The sequence below is a fragment of the Aotus nancymaae genome, unplaced genomic scaffold (assembly GCF_030222135.1).
Source record: "Aotus nancymaae isolate 86718 unplaced genomic scaffold, 86718_ANA_hifiasm-v0.15.2.pri h1tg000062l, whole genome shotgun sequence".
NCBI lineage: Eukaryota > Metazoa > Chordata > Mammalia > Primates > Aotidae > Aotus > Aotus nancymaae.
In genome coordinates this window covers 2,397,552-2,420,561 of record NW_026988476.1, presented here as the reverse complement: position 1 = coordinate 2,420,561, position 23,010 = coordinate 2,397,552, and the positions used below count along the sequence as shown (strand labels likewise).

At 37.1% G+C, this 23,010-nt stretch overlaps 1 protein-coding gene across 2 annotated transcripts in view; it reads right to left on the bottom strand.

Moving 5' to 3' along the window:
- Window positions 1–20,859, bottom strand: part of ARHGAP5 (Rho GTPase activating protein 5) — a 79,245-nt gene extending 58,386 nt beyond the window's left edge. Inside the window, exons 1-2 of one of the 2 annotated variants that reach the window (XM_012468624.3) lie at window positions 20,712–20,859; window positions 2,790–6,674 (exon numbers count right to left, since the gene is read on the bottom strand). In XM_012468624.3, the coding sequence (XP_012324047.1) occupies window positions 2,790–6,506 (3,717 nt within the window). In that variant the 5' untranslated portion in view covers window positions 6,507–6,674; window positions 20,712–20,859. Of the gene's footprint in view, window positions 1–2,789; window positions 6,675–19,960; window positions 20,091–20,711 lie in introns of those variants that run through there. The other variant, XM_012468632.3, reaches the window with a different exon arrangement.
- Between the last annotated feature and the right edge of the window lie 2,151 nt (window positions 20,860–23,010).

The window sequence follows — 23,010 nt, the reverse complement described above, 5'->3', positions numbered from 1 at the left end:
ATATGTATTTTCAAGAAAGTTCTTACTTGTTAATTTATTAATTTTCCCATGAATTGCTAAATTTTATCAAGTGCCTCTTCTGCATCTATTGCCATCATAGTATTTTTCTCATTTAGTTTGTTGATGAGGTAAACTACATGTACAGATTTTTCTATTAAGAGCTAAGCTTTGCACATACGATATAAATCCAACATAGATATGATTTTCCTTTTACATACTGTTCAGTGTTTTTATGCTATTATAGGCCGCAAATCCCTTATTTAAACCCCTGGAATAAGCTGTTTCAGAAATCAAACATTTCTAGTGACTAGCAACAATGCATGGTGCAAAAACTGTATATTTTGTAACAACCTTAGTAAACCGAGTATCAGTCTCCAGTATTCAAACACATTCACAGTGAACTGTGTAGATATTCACTGTAAACAATGATTGTAAGCAGACTTACATCCATTCAAGTCAAGTTTTCCCATCAATGAGAATAGGCCAAATCAGGTTATGCTGCTAAGTTCCGAAATTTTTGGTTTTCAGAGGTTAGGCGATTTCAAAATTGCGGTTAAGGGTCTGTAGACCTGTATTTCATTTAAGACTTTGGCACATATACTCATAAGTAAAATGGGCCTATAATTTTCCTTTTTTAAGCCATTCTTGTCTGGTTTTAGAATTAAGGATAGATGACTTAGAGAATAAATTTAAGAATGTATTCCCTTGTCGTCTATTCTCTGAAACCACTTATAACATTGGAATGACCTGTTTCTTAAAAAATCTGCAAAACTGTCTGGGACTAGTATTTCCTTGGTGAGAAAATTTACTACTTCACAATTTATTTAATACTTACAGGATTATTCAAAGCATTTTTGTTTAGATAAATTACATTTTTCCAGGACTTTGTTCATTTGGTTTAAACTTGCAAATTTGTGGCACAGAATTGTTGATAGTATTCTCTTTCATCTTTTAATCTGATCTGTCTGTAATTATTTTCTTTTTATTCAGTGTTTGTTTATGCCTTCTCCTTTTTTCTCATATCACTATTACCAGAGGTTTGTCTATTCTATTTTTTAGTCTTTTCAAATAATCACCTTTTAGCCTTGATTTTTCATATGGTCTCTGTAACTCTTAGCACTTTGCAACTGAATGTCTTCATCTGCCTCCTGACTAAAAGTATATAAAATTATACTAATACTGTAATTAGAGACACTATGCAGCAATATGAAAAAATATGACTGTACTACTGCTATTAAGGAGAATGTTTCTGTTCTTAGGAAATACACAATAAAATATTTAATAGCAAAGAGTCCAGTATCTCCAGCTTAATCTCAGAGGGCTTAAAAAAAATAACCAATAGACATGAAAACACACACACACACACACACACACACACACACACACACACACAGAGCTCCATCAAGTGGGGCAAAATGTAGAAAACTGGCAAATCTAGGTAAAGGATATATGGATTCCCCTTTTACTATTCCTCCAACTTTCACTGAAATTACATCAAAATGAAAAAGTTACAAAAGCAATTAGGCTGTGAACAAAAATGGAAAAATAACACAAAAATAAAAGCAATTTAAAAATGGATAGCCTGTGTTACATTAAGTAGTTTTAATAATTTAAACCAATTAAGATAAAAATATTAAAGGTTTTTGTCAGTGACAGAATGTACAAATGTACAGATGGGACTAGTGATAACAGGGTAAGTGTGAAGAGATCCCAGGGAGCAGCATGTTATGAGTTGAGTATGTGCTGTTAAGTCTAGATTAGCATTATTTTAAAAGTTTACATGACTCATCCAGAAAATTTGCTAAAGACAAAAAAAGGTAATACTTAGAAAATAAAGCAAAGTCTATCCAACTACAATGGGCAGTTACTGTATGTAGGAAAATTACCTAGAATAAGCTATCCAACTACAACGGGCAGTTACTGTACGTAGGAAAATTACCTAGAATAAGCTTACTCAAATTATCTTTAATTGGGTCTGATAAACAGCAGTCAGCTGTAGAAAATAAATATTGGTAATCTACAAGATTATGGACTTAACCTATGAAGAAATTACCAACATATTAGCATAAATATGAATGCTATCTTAAGACCACAAAATCCTTGAATAAAAGTTTGTGTGCAATTAAGTGTCAAACAGTATTAAAAGTGGAGCTGCTAAAATACCCCATGAAAAATATCTAATAAAAGTTAAAATTATTAAATACAACTTAAACAGCATTTATATTTAGGTTTCAAATGCTTACTACCATCAGATGGATTAAATGTAAAAAATGAAAGAATGCTTACTATCTGGTCAGAATTCTGCAATTCAAATTTCAGAAACCTTTCTGTATACCTTCTGTCAGTATACCACTATCCACAAAGAAGCTGCCTGGAAAAGTTAATAAATATCCAAGACTATGAACTGTCATAATTTTATCATATTATTAATATCCTTGAGTGAAACAGATATATCAAATTAATACTGCAAAACTGGTAGGTCAGAAGAGAAAAACAGAAAAATAGGATGATTACAAACGGAAAAATTAAGAACCAAATCACTTCATATCTGCGTTTCTGTAAAAAGAAAAAACATTCACCCAGACTTTTTATGCTGAAGAATATGAAATCAAACTCTATCCCAACAAAGCACAAAAATAACTTATCCCCACAAAATATTCAGAAAATTAAAAAGGGCTACAAATTATATGTATGGAACAAATGAGACTAAATTCTAACACTGATGTCAACATTTTAAAAAGCAACAACAAGCATTTTTATAAACATCACTGACCATAAATTAACCTTACCTTTTTATCTTCTTTCACTTTGTGGGTTTTCTTCTTTATCTTCTTATCATCTAACTCCTGGTCAGAAGTGATTGCAGGATTATCAATGCCACCTTTCCAAGTTTCAACAGGAGAAAGAAGTGGATCTTCTTCACTTCCACGATGTCTTCCTTTTCTTTTTGTTTTAGAAGTGGTGAAAGCCTCATCATCACTTGCATCTGAATGTGTTCTTCTATAGTATGACTTGGCTTTACTAAACAAGGTTTTAGATTTATATTTGTATTTTGAAGGCCTCCGTTCCCCATGACTTTTTGAGGTTCTATCAGAAAATCCATTTTCTTCATCTCCTTGAGTGTTATTTACAAATGAGTTTCGAATTTTAATACGATTTTGACTATCATCTGGGACAACATAAATCTCATCAGAATAGCCCTTCTGTTTGAAAATTGTATCAATGGGTTCCGCATAGTTATCTGAAGGATCCATATCTTCAGGATGTGCCAAAGGCACCCGGGAAGTCTGCTTTCTTGGGTTTTTACCAATACCAGCTTCAATTGTTTTTAAAAGGTTTGGATCCAATTTTTTCACATTTGTCTTAGGTACAACTGGTTTAGGTTTTATAGGTGGAGGCACTTTATGGTTGCGTTCATGGTCATGACAGTTTGGGGTACTATGAATAGGATATTCATTTCCTTCCAAATCTAATTTATATCTGGAACGGTCACTAGGTGTTGGAAGCAACTGTACATCATCCCCAATTGGACTATAAGGAGGCGGTGCTTCTGTGTCATCATCTGAATCAGGGTAGTTGTTGTAGGGAAAACAATCTCTGGGAGATGGTAGAAAAACATCTTCACTTTGATGGGTTGAATCCCTTGTATTATCAGACAAGTAAGAATTTTCTATCATGTTTTTTTTCTCTAGAACATCACTAAAAAACAGAGTAAAGACCTCAGTTTGCCTATGATACTGAGATAAAGAATACAGTGCTGTAAATTTAGCAGTGATCTCAGTTGCAATGTGTTCTCCTTCAGTCATTAACTCTTTGATAGCCTCATTTTCAAAAAAATCTGCTTGGCTGTCAGTAACTGCCACCAGCTGTACAGGAATGGTGTCTTGAACTTCTGATAGAAATGCTCGAAGCATTCCCATTGATGCTTTCCGTTTTGCAGAGTAAACTAATATATATCCGTGAACTAGTTCATCTTTTCTTACTCCAATTGAAGAGTGGTATGATAATATTGTGATCTGTATTCGTCTCCTTTTTTCACCAATGATTTTATCAAGCATTAGGGAATTATTCTGTCCAGCTTGAGCAGCACTGCAAGAATGAGAATCAAGGAAGGGTGAAAGAATAAGATCCACACTAAATGGATCTCCACACATGGCACACATGACAATTCTCAAGTCAGCTTCTGATATGTCCTTATTGGCAGGAACTGGGCTTACCACATCCAAATTGTGTTTAACTGATTCCAATACTCCTCTTAGAGCTTGCTTTATTTGAGTTTCATTAAATTTACGAGGATATGTACCAGTAGGTACATCTACAAAAGGACATTGTAACTTGTTTGCCAACTGCTGCCCTTGGTGCCTGAGAATTGGTAGATTCTTACTAATGGAATCTCTCTGATTAGCCAGAATTAATGTAAATGGAAGATTAGCCATGTATTTATCTTTTCTGATCTGAGAAGCTTCAGTTCTTATTTTCCCAATAAATTCCCCAATAAAACTCAATGACTCAATGGAATTAAATACACAGAAGCACCCATGTGGTTTAAAGGTGGCAGTCCATAATTGACTCAAAAAGTAAGGCGATTTGGCATCAACCGGCCGAAGATCAAGTTCATAAATTTTTCCATCTAAGGCATACTCGTCATCAGTGGATTGTGTCCTTATCTCATTTGCTAGTTCTTGGGCAAGGCCATCCTTCCCTAAAATGAAAAGGTTAACTTTATCTATATTAGTACTATCATGATACAATCTTAAGCGGCCACGATCCAACTGTAAAAGACTACTAGCAAGTAACTGCTCCACTTTAATGTCAGTACAATTTTGGCCACTAAGACATGTTTCTTTAGTGGGATGATAAACAAATCCTATATGCTTAAGTAGAAGAGATTCTCTATCAGGTGCAAGTTTCTGTAAAGCTTTATATCTAGGTTCTTCACTCAGAACTGTATGAATTTCACTCATTTTATCTGAACTAGGTGTTGCATTAAGATCTAAATCATAAAAAAGTTCGGAATGCTCAAAAAGCATTTCTTGAAACTCTTCTTTGGCTTTTTCAACTATTTCTCGCTGATGCCTACCATATACCTCTTTGCTATCAGCTTCAGTGATATATTTGAAGGCTTCATCCTCCATAACAAAGCACATAACTTCCTCCCACGGCTGCCCAGGTGAAATGAATTGAATTTTTTCCAAAGTCTTTTTGAATTTTTCCTTCATTTCTACCCTCCTCTTCTCAGATATTAGATGTTGTACATGGTTCTGATAGACTTTTTCAGCTTCTAAAGTGCTCAGGAGGTCAAATGGAATCCGCCTATCATTAATTTTGTCTATATGGTCAGTTTCATCCCAAGGTGTTTTTTCTAGCACCACAAAACATAACTGGAAATCTGCTCTCTTTTCCATTAACTTCAAAGCTTCTGACCAATTCAAATGTTCAATCTCTTCTAGATTTGGCAAAAGAGTGTTAAAAGCTCTTGGTAAAGTATTTATATACTCTTCTCTCCTTTTTCTTATATGTTCCTGTTTAAGTTGTTCTATATGTTTAGAGAATGTATTTCTGGCCTTTCTTGTTCCCTCTAAGTTGATGTATTCTTCATAATCAGGATGATTTTTTAATTTATTACTAACAGTTTTCCAAGTTGCATGATAATCTCTCACAGTCTGTACAAGTTTTTCAAACTTATCTGTTGCTGTGACAACAAGTTGTCTCTGTGTTTTATAAGCATCCAAATAGGGAATAATTTTAGGCTTGCTACGAGTTTTATCCAACATTTGTACCAGTGCAGTGAAACATGTTTCAATGTTGACATTAAATCGTGCTGATGTTTCCACTACAAGAAGATTCTTTTTGTTTGAAGCAAATGCCTGAACTTCTCTAAGATAATGATCCACACATTCATCACATTTAGTTGCCGCTATTATTACAGGTTTTTTTGATTTTGATAACTGGACAAAAAGGTTATTCACAAATTTAAGTTGATCATCAAACTTCCTATTGCATCCCTGACTTACGTCAATGCATAATAAAAATCCATCTACATTGAGCTTCCCTTCAGGCATCTGCTTCTGTTCAAAGTCTTGTTCTAAACCTAGTTGATCAGTGCAAATGTACATTAGTTTTTCTGCTGACTGCAATTTAGATGCAGCTGCACGTTTTATATATGGTTGCAAATTCGTACTCCGATGAGGCAAGAAAGTCTGGTCATCAATGAACTCTGTTTGTTCAATGACATGAATTTTGCATTCTACTCCATCTTCACCATTTTGTGTTATGTCACCCCAGTACAAAAAGTGATCATTGTTTACTACTCGTCCTCCAAAGTCAATGGTGCTAAGCACAGAAGTATGCTCTGGATAATATTCATCTGCTTTTGAGCGTACAAATCTATTGCACAAACAAGACTTTCCAACACCACAGTTACCTTTGTCTTTTTCAGTCCCAGAGAGTCCAACTACACTGATAGTATAGGATGGGGGACGAGGCTCTTTGTTTTTTGCCATCATAACTCTCTTCTCATGTCTCTACATTCATAAAGGTAACTAGATAAGCTTCTCATTCTGAAAACAAAATCATCTCAAAATACAGATCCCAAATTTCAGAACTGTATTTGGTTCTTTGTATTTCCCTCATTTCTGTGCAGAAACATCTTCAAGATCATAGGGATCATCTTCCTAGAAAGAGGGGAAAAAAGAACAAATCTTAATCGCAATTTACATACACTGAATTACAAATAAAGATGTTTACAACAAAGCACCATGCAAGTTAATAATGATACGTATATTTTAAGACATAACTACATGAATAGTTTGATTTACTGTTATAAATACAAGAGGACCTCAAAATGTAAGACAAACCTAACAAATACAAAATCTAATGTAATATCTCACAAACCTTAAAATAAACCTCTATTAAACTAAATGTGCATTTTGCTTCTAATTACCCCTTCCTATGAGTTTGAAGAAACAGCTAGTCCTTCTACTCCCTTAATTTTCCTGCCTGTCACTGGAGGCTATGCTGGTGGTAACTAAAATGTCCTAGTTGCCTTGCAACTCTCTCACAACTTTAAAATACAACAACCTGCGTTTTCTATTACCTGCTATTTCTATTTGAGAGTTCCTCAAAATGTATTCCTTAAAACAGAATTTCGTAAGAATTTGACAAGATTTACAATATAAAAAATTTTTTCAATAAATTTCACATCTTGTTTTTAAAATCTATCAAATGTTACACCTTAAAACAAAAACATTTAAATACTTAAACAGAGAAAACAGAAATAAGTGAACAGTTAATATGACTAATAACAGCATTTACATAGATCACTGCCTCTTAAACTCTCTAAGGACCAAATTTTATTTCAAACCTATAAGACCAACTGCAAAATATAATGAAATTTATTTTTACATCCAAGCCTTGATTTTTTTTTTTGGTTCAAGAAACATAAAATTGCCAAACTGTTCCTGAATGCTCTTAATTTCTGGATATATTTCCTCTCAAAATGGTTACAAAGGGCACAAGGACCACATTTCGAGTAGCACCAAGCTAAATAATTTTAAAATGATTTAGCTGAGGCAATCTTTTAGAATTATTTGATATACCAGCAACACAAAATAACATTTAAGAATTGCATAAAATTTAATTTTGATTATTTATTTTCATGTAAGCAATAAATAAGTCATTTAAAAAAGTTTTTAGAGATTCTTCACCTTCTTTTGAGGCCAAATTAAAAGCACTACATCATTTCTACCACCTCCAAATTTCATAATATGGGAAACAAATCTCTAGAAATGTACATTAGTACATATGAAAAGTATCTTCAATCCAGATAAAATAAGGAACAAAAAAATCTAAGAAAAGTAGGAAAAGACCACTTCCTCCCCTCCCCCACAAATAACTGCTGGTCCACTGACCTCTGTTTCAAGCAAATATCTGTTTCGACTACATCAAATATATGTTATACTAATGGTGAAGATAGGCTGTTCTTAATTTAAAATCTTGACTAATATTTCCAGTAAAATTATAATACATAATTTTTAAAAATAAAATTTCAGATTTATTCTCATATTTTATGTTTATTCCATCAACCTCAACTAAATATTAACTTTAATTAATAGTCAGCCATATGACAGTCAGACAAAACATATATTAGGTTCACTTTTGTGATCAATATTACTAGATTGAAGCAGCAATACAAGGATGTAGAAACCATATATAAATAGAATTAATTTCAAAATCCGACTCCTATCATTTACTAGCTAAGCCCCAAACCTCTTAAGACATAGTTCCCTCATCTATAAAACAGGGCTTTATCTATAAATCATTTTTTAAAATGTGAAGTGCCTAGTGAAGGGCTTAACAAATATTAGTTCCAGTATTTTATTTGATTCTTGGAACCATGGAAAGCTGTTGAAGATTTATGAAAAATAATGTGATGAGACTTGTGACTTACAAACATTTATGTGGCAGCAGTGTATATATGCAGTAAACTAGGGCAGTCATATCCAATCCTATTAACTTTTTTTTATTAAGTAAATAAAATTTTTACAAATCTTAATCTGGCCAAATTGAAAATTTGTACACAGCATCAAATTTAACATTCTTTGCCTAAACTGTGTAAAAGATCAAGTGAACACTTTATTTATAGATATTTACAGAGAAGAAAACACAGTATATTAACTGGACAACAAAGTTATATATACAGTGATAGAAAGGGAACTTAGTACATGAAAATAGCACAATGATTCCATAGCTAACAATTAAGGGAAACATTGAAAACACAAGAGAATACAAGATCTATTCTTTTTTATTAAAGCACAATCTGCAGATGATATACTTTAAAAGGTACATTGAAAGAACATTTATCTGGTGTTTACTGTGGGGAATTTTTACAGTACAGTAAAAACACTTCAGTTACATAATGAAATATAACTCTTTATTAAACAAAACATCTATTCTGAAAACTAAGAGTAAAAGTAAAACTGTCCCTTGTTTTCCAGTTTAAGAAATACAGGCTGGTTAACAGAAGATTAACAACACGATATAGTGAGGACTTGAGAATCGTACAAAATTTTCAATTACAAACCTAATCCTTACCCTAACACCCGCATCTTTATTAATTTCTTATATATGTTTACACACATAATGTAGTTCTGAATGCTATTATTCATTAAGACTCACTTCTGCTCTTCAATGGCATAAACCCCAAAATACTGAGATGTGCTCTATATAAGATAAAAAGGTAGAGTAGAAATGAAAACACTCTACCATAAAATATATTTTTAAAGTTTCAGAAAGAAAAGGGTCTTAAATGAAGAGTGGAGGCATTAAGTCATCACCTTTTCAGTGCCATTAGGTCACTGAAAACTGTAAGGGTTTTTATTTGAGCTAAATAAAACTGTAATGAAGTTAAAATACTAAGGCTTCAACACATCCTATTTGACAGTGGCAGTCTGAATCTTAAATGTTAAAGTTCAAATTAAAAATAAGGTAGTTTCACATGACTTCTACGGTTTCCACAACAATTAACAGTAAAATGCCCATTAGATACAGGGAGGAACATTCTTATCCTTCTAACAAGGCTGTTAGGCAGACTACCTGCTGGTATTTTGAAATCAACTCCAGAGTTTATGTCATGAGTCACCATATAGTGATTTTCAAACTGTGACAGAAAAATTCTTCCACCTAGAGGTGGGAAGGGTATTGGAAGAGTGCTTCCAACTCTCACCAGAGGAGTGCCTTCCTTATCTGATTTATAGGTTTACTTAACTCAGGAGGCTTTGGTTTGGGGGAGCGGGGGGCGGGGGGAAGGAGAGTTTCAAATCAAAAAAAAAGTTTGAGAAAGCCCACAATAGGGGGAAAAAAAAATTGTTGTCACCTTGCCCTCAAAACGATTTGGCTATTTGTTTGGATGACTATGGTATTATCACCTCAAGGGACAAAAGATCTCATATGAAGTTGGCTGTGGTTTTAAGGGAATTTCATTTTAAACACTAGGATAGTTTATATATACATGAATTATCCATTGGCCCCTAACATCCAGATCAAAACTGTCCTATATTAACCAAGGAATTTTTTTTTTTCAGTGCTAAGAACAACAAAAAAATCCTCATTTTTTTCATGTTCTCACTAATAAACTAATGGCCAATGTCTTCAATTATAAGTAGGCTGTTTAATTTAAAAATTCCTTTCAAATAGGCTTAATATCTATGTCAATCACGCACATCTTTTCTATTTTTGATCTAAGCTTACTTTTACGTAACTTGTTCTTACAATATCTAGCACCATGTTTATTTTTACTGATGAAGAAACCAAGACAAAAGTAGCAATAACCTACTAGAAATTATAAGGTTAGAAAAAAAAAATCTCTTCATGCCTAATCTTTACTTTGTTAAGCAATAGTGCTGCTTTTAATAGTTTGCAATGCAGTCTCTCACTCTGCCTTTAAGATTATCTTATACACTAATATTTCAATGAAATAGTTAAGTATCCTTATAGAAATTAAAATTGTGTCAAAATGAAACTATCTTCACAACTAAGTTTTCTAAGACATTTTACTAGACCATTCAAACACTGCATCCTCCTTTGCAAATCAAGAAAAAAAAAGTTCTACAAAGAATCTAAAAAAAATATATTATCAGTAAATCAGAACAAGCTAAAACTTGTACCTTTTCACAAAACTGATGCATTCATTAATAAAAGGTATATACTTAAAAATATTTTAGGTTTTTAAATTATTACACCATGCCAGGAAATTCCTAATGGTCCTATCTTCAAAATACATCCATAACTTTTCAGTTTTTTTCTACTTTTACTGCTCTTACTCATCAATATCTGTCTCAAGATTGCTTCAAAGTCTTCTAAACTAACTTCTATGCTTCACTCCTGCTCCCTTTTCCCAGTCTATTCATATCAGAGCAGCCAGAGTATTCCTTTTAAAACATAAATCAAAGTTTCCCATTTTTTTGTTTAAAACTCTAGAATACTGCTAAAAGTATAAGGCAAGTCCTTTCAACGGCCTACTACTACAACAACTTCTCCAACCCTCTCTCACCTCTCTGGCCTACCCTAATACTATCCTCTCCCCTTCTCATTCTGCTTCAATCACACTGGGGAAAACACACTAAGACATGTTCTTGCCTTTTCACAATATCCCCAGAGACCTCCACTGCTAACTCTTTACTCTCCTAACTTACTATACATCTTATTTATGTTATTAACTCTATCCGTCTCTGCATCCCACTCAAAGAGACACAAGGCACAAATCTTTATTTCACCAGTATATCAAAGCCTACCATAGTGCCTCCCACATAATAGCTACTAATTAATGCATGAATCCTAATTTAAATTCATATATTTAGTCAAAAATGAAATCTTCAGATGAAAGCTAACTATAATGTATAATAATGTATTTAGCCAGCATAACACTCTAATTTTTATTTATGACATCTTAAAAAATTTTTTTTTCAAAAGTGAAATTGAGTACAACCCCAAATATAGTTAATTCAAAATTTTTGGCTGTTTAAAGACTTTGGTAAAATCACAAAATTTATTATAAGAAATTACATTTCTAAGACCTAATTACACGGAAGGAACTTTGTAATTACGTGCTCTTTCTTCTTTAAATCAAATAAATATCCCTTATGTAAACAAGTATTCAAAAGAAACAAGAACAAAGCCCAAAGATTATCATATATTGTACAGTCTTAGGCAAACTTGTCTAAATCAGTTTAAGAATAAAAAAATCAACTGCACACTAAACAATGAATAATTTGTTCAACAGCAATAGAAAACAAAAAAAAAAAATAAGAGATGAATAGAGTGTAAGGCTAATGCATTACTTTTCTTTTTTTTGTTTTTGAGATAGGTCTCTTAATCTGTCATCTAGGCTGGAGTGAAGTGGCAAGATCATAGTTCACTGCAGCCTTGAACTCCTGGGCTCAGGTGATCCTCTCATCTCAGTCTCCTGACTAGTTGGGACTACAGGCATGCAACACCATGCCCACTAGTATTTTTTAAGTTATTTTGTAGAGAGGGGTCATCTTATGTTCCCCAGACTGGTCTCAAACTCCTAGGCTCAAGCAATCCTCTTCCATCTGCCTCCGAAGGTATGGGAATTACAGGCGTGAGCCATCTCCCAGCCTACCTTTTCTTAATGTTGCTAATTCTGGTAAATTTATCAATGCTGTGAAAAGTGAGAAGAAATCAAAAAGTCATTTTGACACACGTCAGATAGCTAAGTAATTCAACAATATAATACCTGTAGGAGAGTAACTCATATTCCATAATCTTTTCTCTTTTCTAAAAAACAGGGTCTCAATCTGTTGCCCAGTTTGGAGTGTAGTGTGGGATCACAGCTTAATGCGGCCTCAAACACCTGGGCTCAAATGATCCTCCTTCCTCAGTCTTCTAAGCAGCTGGGACTACAGACGTGCACCACCACACATAACTAGTTTTAAAATTTTTTTGTAGAGATAAGAGTCCCACTATGTTGTGGTGTCAAAGTCCTGAACTCAAAATAATACTTCATCTTTGAAACAAAGTTTATAACACAAAGCACACAATCTTTACGCTGAAATGAGCCCTAAAAAGTCATTATTCCTATGAATTAGCTTTGAGACAAGACTACAATCAGGCAAATGAAGAGAGAACCTATCAAAAATTTGAACACTTTAGTGACTAAATAACCTAGAAGCATTGGGATTTTGTTTGGGAATTCTATCTCCAGCAACAGTGCCTGACACACAGTGAGTGCTCAGTAAATATTTGATGAATAAATGAATCAATCTCCAGACTGAGAATACTCAGCTTTTAAACCGCTAGGTAATCCCGAAGTCACACTTGTAAACACAATTAACAAAAATTACATATTTCTTTGGGCCCATTACGTCTAGTACAGCAAAATATACTAACATGAAAAGTCCAGTTTTTTCCCCAAGATTATAATGCGATCATTAACACACATGATGGGTATATAAACAGTACACCTAAAGGTTTGACTGAAGTACTGCCAAGTAGGCAGTATTCTGGGACTCCACAAATCCACGCAGCAAATGTAATTCTGCTTTTACCCATTTTTATCTTCTGATATTTCAATTTGTTTTAAAAAAAAAAACTTCACTGCTGAAAATACGTGAAAAACCAATGACCAAAACTACTCCCAAACACATGAACTGCCTACCCTATTATTTAATCTACACCCATCTCTGATAACACGTTATGTCCCTGAGGTCTTGTGTGCAAGTCATTCTAAATTCTTTCATTTCTGTATGGAAAATAGAAGGACCAAAGGTCATGTTCATCAACTAAGGTAAACAACCCATAAGCATTTATTTACTGTGCTTAGCTACTATCAGTTTAACTTTGTCAGAGATTTTGAAGGTATAAAAGTACACATAGAGAAGTCTACCAACCAAAAGTATGGCTTGGTAGTTCACCTCCCTTCCAGTGCCTGAGTTCTTTTCTCTCCACCCTGGAAAACCGTGAAGGGCATAATTTGATATTCAATATTATAATGCCATATAGTAGAGGAACCATCATTTTCATTATACAAACAACTTTAGGTAAGGCTTAACAATTTTTAAAATAATGAGAGCACCTGATTGAGTAAGAATCTCAGCAAGAGGTATAAGCTTTAAAGAAAGCACGGATTAAGATTTAAAAAAGGCTGAAAAACACTTTCCACACTATATTCTTAAGAAACTTTATAGTACTATAACTGAGGAGATAAAGGCAATGGGCTACACCATGGTACTGATAAATGCAAGTGTTATACCATGGTACTGATAAATGCAACAGCAATTCAAAGAAATGAAAAGTACAAGTTGAAATAAATCAGAATTTGGAAAGCCTTTTCTGTAAAGGGCCAGGCAGTAAATATTTTAGGCTTTGCATGCTGCACAGTATCTGTCACACTACTCAACTCTGCTGTCATACTGCAAAAGCAGTCACAGACTATACTTAAATGAATGATCATGATTATGTTACAGTAAAACTTTATTTAGGAAAATTTGAATTTCATATAATTTTCACATATTACAAAGTATTATTCTTTTAATTCCCCACCTCTAACCGTTTCAAAATGCAGAAAGTTATTTTACAAAAATAGACAGCAGGCAAGATTTGGCCCAGATGCCATAGTTTGTAGACCCCTAAAACAGATAAATGGTTTCAATAAAGAGGGAGGATTTGAGTGAACCTTAAAAAACAGACTAGATTTGGATTGTAAAGAAGTCTCTCCAGGTATAGGATTACGGTAGAATGGTCGAGCATAGCAGCCATGTTGGAAAGAAATACTGTTTTGAGCATATAAACTATGACTGTAGAGAAGCCACTACAGATTAGTCTAGAAGAGGAATACAAGATTGGGCACAAAGCCCAAGAGATAGACAAATATGGCAGGCTAAAAGCACCTGAACTATCACAGAATTTAAAAGAGCAATCCAGCAGGGTGCAGGGGCTCATGGCTGTAATCCCAGCACTTCGGGAGGCTGAGGCAGGTGGATCACTTGAGGTAACAAGTTTGAGACCAGCCCTGCCAACATGGTGAAACTCCATCTCTACTAAAAATACAAATATTAGCCGGGCATGATGGCACACACCTGTAATCCCAACTACTCAGGAGGCTGAGGCAAAAGAATCACTTGAACCCATAAGGCAGAGATTGCAGTGAGCCAAGATCATGCCACTGTACTCCAGCCTGTGCGACAGAGCTAGATGCCATCTCAAAAAAGTAAAGAAATAAAAATAAATAAAAGAGCAATCAAAGACAAAGAAAGCTTGGTAACTGGCTACTAGACATAAGAAATAAAAGACAACACATTAACCCAGTGTTTCTTAATGAAAAACAAATCAGTTTTAGCAACAGATGGTTCATCTGACTTTCAGGTGTTACAGGTGTTATTTCCAAAGACAAATGAAACTTCAGTAACGAAATAACGCAAGGTCAGGATTAGTAACATAAATTTCAGCATCATAAACTTCAGAAAATTTCCTATGAGATCATTTGGTAAATAAACTCTTATTTTCTTTTTTCTTTTTTTTTTTTTTTTTTTGAGATGGAGTTTCGCTCTTGTTACCCAGGCTGGAGTGCAATGGCGCGATCTCGGCTCACCGCAACCTCCGCCTCCTGAGTTCAGGCAATTCTCCTGCCTCAGCCTCCTGAGTAGCTGGGATTACAGACACGCGCCACCGTGCCCAGCTAATTTTTTGTATTTTTAGTAGAGACGGGGTTTCACCATGTTGACCAGAATGGTCTCGATCTCTTGACCTCGTGATCCACCCGCCTCGGCCTCCCAAAGTGCTGGGATTACAGGCGTGAGCCACCGCGCCTGGCCCAATACTCTTATTTTCTAAAGAAAAGAATTAGATACTTGGTTAATACAGAAGGGTAGAAATCCAGATCTTAAATTCTCTGGATCAGGGGTCCTCAACCCCAGACTGGTATCCATTCGCGGCCTGTTAGGAACCAGGCCACACAGCAGGAGGTGAGAGGTGGGTTGGAAAGGGAGCATTAGGGCCTGAGCTCTGCCTCCACAGCAGCAATAGATTCTCAGAGGAGCCAGAACTGTAGGTTGTTTGCTCCCTTTGAGAACCTAACTAATTAATGCCTGATGATCTGAAATGGAACAGTTTCATCCCAAAACCACGCCCCCACTTCCATGAAAAAACTGTCTTCCACAAAACCAGCCCCTGGTACCAAATAGGTTGGGGATCACTGCTCTAGATCATAGTAATGTTAATTTTTTTACTAGTTATCTAAAAAAAAAAGACGTATCACTGTGGCTCTGAAAAGATAAGTATAAAAAGAATCATACAATTCTGAATCAGTAAAAGAACATGATTAACAAGAAGAAAATGAACAAATCATGCCATATCAGAAGCCAAGGTAAGAGTTTTTCCAAGGCTGTTTGACGAGCCAAATACAGTAACTAGACAAAGTTATGCCAATATTACATGTTTATTTCCACATCACCCCTTCTATCACTCTTGCATTAATACCTTCCCCAAATCTTTCACTCTGGCTCATAAGGTACAAAACTGATGCTCTTACATTTTTATCTTATATTTTCTTCCCACATATTAATCTGTCCTCTACTTACCTGTGCTTTTAATCCACACTGTCATTAACTTACCTAAATGTCTTTTTTTCCTTCACTATTCCAATTGTATGCTACTTCCAAGTAATACTTCCTTTAGCTAAATTCCTTTATATTAAGTTTTCAATCAGTGTGTACTGCCTTGTATATAGCTCAGATTCTTATAGTGTCATGCTTGCAGTCTCTCCACAAAAGTTATAAGATCTTTTAAGGGGGCAATAATTTACACTTTTTGTATCACTCACAGTGCCTAGCTGCTCAATAAAACATTGGTCAGGGATAACAGGTTAAATCTAATCTAACATTAGAAAAATGAATATCCATTTTTATCATTAACTCTTCATGATGAAAAGCTTGAGACTCTAAGTGACATAATAGTCATATTTTAACCATAAAATTACAAAGTTATGCTCTTTTTCCCAAGTAAGTAATTCTAAGAAGTAAAACATACATATATGACTAAACATTAACAATCCGTTTCATTTCACTGCAAAGCTAAAGTATTATAGACAGCTTCCAAAACACAGTGAAAAAAAAAAGATTATCTTTTTCGGTCTCTCTTACATCTAAACTCCTACTTGCAGTTAAAAGTCAAATAAAAATGTTTCTTCTGTGAAAGATTCCCAGAGGTCCTGAGAAAAACAGGTGTTCTCTTTTTCTGCATGTCTTAGTACTTTTAACTATTTACTCCTTTATACAGCTTGAGCTATTATATCTATCTCTAATTTATCTTGGTATTTCCAGGGCTAGGCACATAGTAAGTGCTAAATAAAGGTAATCTTAACTAATGAATAACAAATCAGAGACTTAAAAAAATTTTAATGCAGATGAGTTTTTTTTAAAAGAGGAATTCTTTTTTAAGTTCAGGGGTACATGTGCAGGTTTGTTATAAAGGTAAACTCCTATCATGGAGGTTTGTTGTCACCCAGGTATTAAGCCTAGTACCCATTAGTTACTTTTAGAATTCTTATACTTAAATACAATACATGTAATACATAAAAATAGAAGCTGTCCTGGTTTGGGAGGGTGGGTTATCATAGGAAGTCTCAAGGCATCCAGGAAAAAAAACCATAGGAATCCAAGGAGCAGAGTTTGAAAACCAATTAAAATTCATACTTAAAATTTTTAGCATAGCTCTCTTAATTTCTAATACAGTTTTTCTACTTCAACAAAATGATCAACAAAAGCCTGCACTTAAGAGCTTGATTACTCAAATTACTGAATGATGAATCACTTTATTGATGTTTCTTCACAGTTCTTTTAGAAATTAAATTCCTTTGGTGTACTTGAAATATATATTACAAATATATTTTAGGAACACAGACATCGTTAAAACACAACACTGTACAATGCTTCTTCAGTCAACTATATTACTGCATACCTTCTTGGTAGGCAAAGAAAAAACTGTGGACCATACCCAAAGACATAGTTCTTAAAATAGTACCTATGGAAACTACAGTTGAGACAAAACTTATTCTGTAGCTACCAAGAAAATCTCTAATTATGCATTTCACATTTAAGAAATGACCACTAAAGGGCAACACTCATCTTACATCCTGCTAATGTTGGAAAAGTTTAGTAAAGTCTTTACGAGACATAACTTTTTCTTCAATTAAAAAGAGTTAGAAAACTTATTATAAGCTGTATCACAACTTCAAATCCAAAAAAAGAATACAAATACATTATTAATTCCTTAAATAATCTTAACTTCAATATTAATTCCTTAAATAATCTTAACTGCAGTCTCCAAAACAATGACTGTACTAATATGCTTTTCAAACACAAATAAGAAGGGGAAACGATTTTCAAAACATTTAGGATAAGTATCAGGTGACAGAATTAAGGTAATTTTGCAACACATTTTAAAAATGGATAAAGTTGCTTAAATGAGGGACACGACAAAACTGATAAAGATAATAGAATTCTGCCACAATTCTTACATCAAAGTGTAACCCACCTCACTCCCCAGTGCTCTTAATAATTAATGTACAAAGAATGACAAAATAAGACATGCTGATCTGAGTAAAAATGTGGCCTAAACAAGACAACCAAATCAATAGTTATTTAATCATCTGAACGGTCTGATTCTGTTTTAAGTCAATTAGATCAATAGTGCTATCTCTTGAAAGTTAAAAGCATAGGTATGCACAGCCTTTCACTCCAGTGTTTAGTCATAACCTGCTCCAGTGCCTTTGCAAGTTTTTGGTGACCCGCACTTACCATTCTTTTTGTACTATAGATAAAAGTAATGGAGGTCAATTATACAAAGGTTAGATGAAAGGAAAAAATGAGAAAGGAATTTAAAATGAAAGCAAAATCTTACTTAGGAAACTGTCTAGTAGGTTACCTACACGGGTAAGCATGTTTATCTACAAACACTGAATAAGAATACCGTTTTATCGTATTACAGTACAAATAAACTGGAATTGACAGCAAAACGTTTCATTAACATATTTTTAAACCAAACATTATTGCAAATGTCTAATCGTTGCATCTAGATAAAATTTTTGTTAGGAGAACCATTTTAAATGGAAATGTAGAGCAATCTCCCATGAAGTGAACAAGATCCTTCATGCGGATAACCACCACCTAACATTCTGTTCTAACTGAATATTGGTTCTGGATTTAAGTGGAACTGACAAACTCGCCCTCCCCTGCCCCCCCCCCCCCGCGCCCACACACCTGTAGAAGGCAACAGAAGCAAATACAATACTACTAACTACAGAGAAGCATTTTACTGTTTCACACTTGAACATTTAAAAAAAAAAAAATTGTTTCCTGCACATCACAAAGGAAAAAGCAAATGACCAATGAGAATTTAAACTTAAAATTCTGAGCACAAACCCATCTATATGCCTATCTTGCTCTGTCTCAAAATATTTATTCCCATTTATTAAGCAACGGCCAAAGCCGAATTTCTGTATCACCTGGTAGAAGTATAAGCGTCTACTCTACAACTTTCTCGGGATTTTACTAAACGTCCTAATAACAGTTTGCCCTTACTTCCGTGCACCTTTCAGCCTCAGCTACACCCCGAGCCTCCAGCTCACTTGCATTTCTAATAACGCTGTAGAGGGAGGGTGAAAGGGAGTATTTCTGTGTGGATAAGTGCGCGCGCGCTCCCGCGAGGCTCCCCACCCCCACCCCGATACTTTTCTTTAGTGGAAAGAGAGGAAGAATCTGGACGTTATTCTAGCGAAAACTCAGTATCAAAGCCTCAACCCAGTCGCAGTTAACCCATAGGACTCTGGGATCTGGTTGCGCAGCCCAACTTCTCATATCTTACTGCAAGCTTCAAGAACAGATGGAAAATTGGTGAAGAGAACCCAGGGAGGAGTCGGGGAGACGAGGGAAAGTGAAAGGGCCGATCCCCCTACAAGGCGTTTAAGTTTGCAACCGAGACTGTGTTTCCGCGAATCTGCACCCGCCCCTTGTCCCCCCTTCCAGGTGGAACTCGTTAACAGCAGCAACCCGGCCAACGGACACCGCCACCTCCCTTCCCCACGGACCACTGGAGACCCGGGCAAGTGAGGGCGGCGGGCGAGAGCGGACGCCTGCCAGGGCCGGCCATCCGAGGCCAGCACCAGGCCTTTGCCGACCCCGGCCCCGTCACCTGTGGAGAAAGCACCCCCTCCCCCGGCCTCTCTGCCCTTCACGCCGACCGTATCCCTAACGCGGCAGCTGCTGCCCGCCCGGCCTGCGAAAACCGAGCGCGGCGCCAGGCTCCCCTCCGCGGCCGCGGGGCCCCAGCCCCTTCAACTGGTTACAACCGGCGGCGGCGACCGAGCGGGGCAGCTAGAGGCGGGAGGGTCCCCGTCCAGGAGGGGGCGGGCAGGCTCAGAGGAGCCGGGGCCGCAAGGTCCTACCTAACAACGTCGGTCTCCTCCGTCTCCTCCTCAACGGCAGCGGCCCCGGCGGTGGCGGCGGCAGCGACATTCCTGGGGAGCGCTCCCGCCGCCGCCACCTCCTCCTCCACTCTCTGCTTGCCTCTCTTCCCCGGCGCGCTCACCGAGCGGCGCGTCCCTTCAGCCACCTCCCCCCGCCCTCCCGACACACACGCCCCGAAACCCTGAGCCCCACGGCTCCAGCAGCCTGCTCACCCACCCTCCCTCCCTCCCCGCCACCAGCGGCGGCCCCGTCCCTCCCCCCTTCCCCAGCGCCCGCTGCCGCGCAGGGCTCAGTAATGGCGGCCACTCGGGCTCCCTCGCGCTGACGGATTTCTCTCCCTCTCTCCCGAACTTTACCTCAGCATCTCTCCCGGCGCGCGCAGCCACACACCCGACCGGGGGCGGAGCGGCGGCGCAGCCGGGACGGGACGCGCGCGCGCGCACCCGCGTTACCCGCCCCACAATCCTCCGCCCCCGCCCCCTCACCTCGCGACGCCTCCCGCGCCGCGCGCCCGGCACGGCCCCGCCCCTGCCCTCGTCTCCCGGGAGCCTGGGAAGGCGCAAGCGATCCCGCCGGAGGGAGGAGAGCGAGCGCGCGAGGCCGCGTCCTCGCTCGCGTCCCCGCTCCTTCCTCCCCTCCCCTATGCTCCCCCATTGGCTTCTGCCCCTCCCCCTTCTTCCTCCGCCTCTCCCACCCATTGGTTCCCTCTCCTACTCCATTCCTTCTCACCTTTTCCCTTTTACCCGTTGGCGTGAGTATTTTTCCTCAGCTTCCCTCTTTCTCCGTTTTCCGCTCCTCCTCAGTGCCATCCTCCCAGCTTTGAAAGCTGCTGCCGTGCTGCCCGGAGCGCCGTCGTCCCTGAACCTCGCCTGCTTTCTCCCTTTCCTTCTGTTCCGGTTACTGGTGGTAATTCTGAGCAAGCCTCTGCACTGCAAAGGAACCTAATATTGTGCTCGCCGTTCCAAACAGGGCAGGGGCATCGAATGCTTCTCGATAAATCCCCTTGTGGTCTCTGAACATTAGAGAATGCAAAGGAAGAAAACATGAGCCCAAGCTCGTTCGCAGGGACATGTTCGCGTGTCTGCGCCTGTGTGCAGCCAGTTTTCTGGCTGAGGATCGCTCACCAGCTACAGACATCACCGGCCCAGGACCTGGTGCCACACTCACCCAGAAGACGAAACTCCACGGGAACGAGGAGTCCATTTCTCTGTCGGCACGGCACGGGGATGCAGGCCCCTGATTCAGTAGGTTCTGTGGAAATGGAGTGAGAAGCCAAGACTTGGGGCGGGTTTCAGGGTGGCCCAAAAGACCCCTGTTCACGCCACTACCGCCCAACTTTAGGAACTGTCGGCCACCCGGTGTTTATTATACTGCCTTAAACATATTTACTTTTTTGAGACTTCTAGAAATTTCATAAGTTTGGGGGTTCAGCACACTGGGCTTTGGGTGTGTTTCTCACGAGGGCACTGACGCTGAATGGTGCAGTGAGAAAGGACGGTGGAAACCGCTGCCTTTGCTTTTACCATTGAAGAAACTGAGGTCCTGTGACTTTCCCGAGGTCATCGGAATCTGCATTACACAGGAGACTTAAAATAATTGCCAGCAGATAAAAGAATGAGCAAAACCACATCTATTCCAATTTGTTAGGTCTAAAAGAAAGTAATTGAGGGGGAATTCCTCTTTGGGGAAAGATTTATTTCCTGCATTGAGAATAGTTTATTGTCAGTAAAGTTAACATATAAAAAGTATTTTAAATTCAAGTTATTCTTTATGTTACATAAGGTAATGAAGTTAGCCAAGGTTGTTTTTTAGTGTTATAATGATGCAGCTACTGCCAACCAGAAGTACATTTACGGTCTGTCAGTAAAGAAAACAAAAACTGCCTGTTGGTAAAAATCTGTTAGAAAATATTTGTCAGTAAATCTGTCACAATATTCCAGCAGAAGTTCTGTTCATTTTTCCATCCTCCTGCCCCCTTCATATTTCTCAAAGGTAAACTTAATAAAGGCAAAAGAGACATTTCTAATTTTTCTATATGTCTCTTGCTCCCTAATTCCTAAAAGCCATGACTATAATCTCTTACTCAAGCCACTTACTTGCGTCTGAATGCTGCCTACCAAGTAGGTTAAGAGTAGGTTAAGTAAGGTCTGTAGGTACTTCTTTCTTTCAGTTACAAATTGTAGGTAGGAAAGAAGAATGGGGAAGGAAACTTAACAATGAAAGTAAACAGAAGGGAGAAAAAGAAGTAAAAAAGGAGAGAAGGGAATTTGATGGGTGGTCCAACCATCAAAATGTGGTACTAATATCATAGGTATCTACACCACTTATGTAGGTTGGAAAGTTAATGCATTCCAACACACGTTTTTATCTTTGTACTAAAAGCCCTTAAGAATACATGAAGCCAGTTCAAAGTCATAACCTGAATAAAATGTTAAGTACTATAGAGTGTATACCTTAAAGATACCTTAAAAATTATGTCCCAAATAATCAGAAATTTTAATAACCATGAACATGTATCAACATAAACCAAAGCCAAATATATCAGGGCTTTTAAAGAAAACATTAAAAAGGTGTAATATTCAGTTATAGGACATGATATTGGAGGCAGGGAAGACTTGAAATCTCATTTTCTCATAATGAAGACACCAGAAGATGGTTTAAAAAAAAAAATCATGATTTCCATTATAGTCGACATTATTTTTAGTTCTTTATCTTGATTTAGGGAGCTTGGAAATTTAGGACTTCGTTTCTTATTAATACTAATAGTCTAAAGGTGCTTACCAGTACAAATAAGTTATTGTATGTAATTTACTCTTCTCAAAAAATAGAGTTTTCTGTATCAATAAAAATCTGACATGGGAATTCGAGGCCACAATTCTGTGGCTAATAATGCATATATATCTATAAAAGGCATTAAAGAGCAGGAGGAGAAAAGATTTAAGATGGCATCTATAAAAATTGATCAGGATCCATGACTTCAGAGAAAAAGCTTTAAAACACTCACCTTCCCTACTCAAAAGGAGAATTT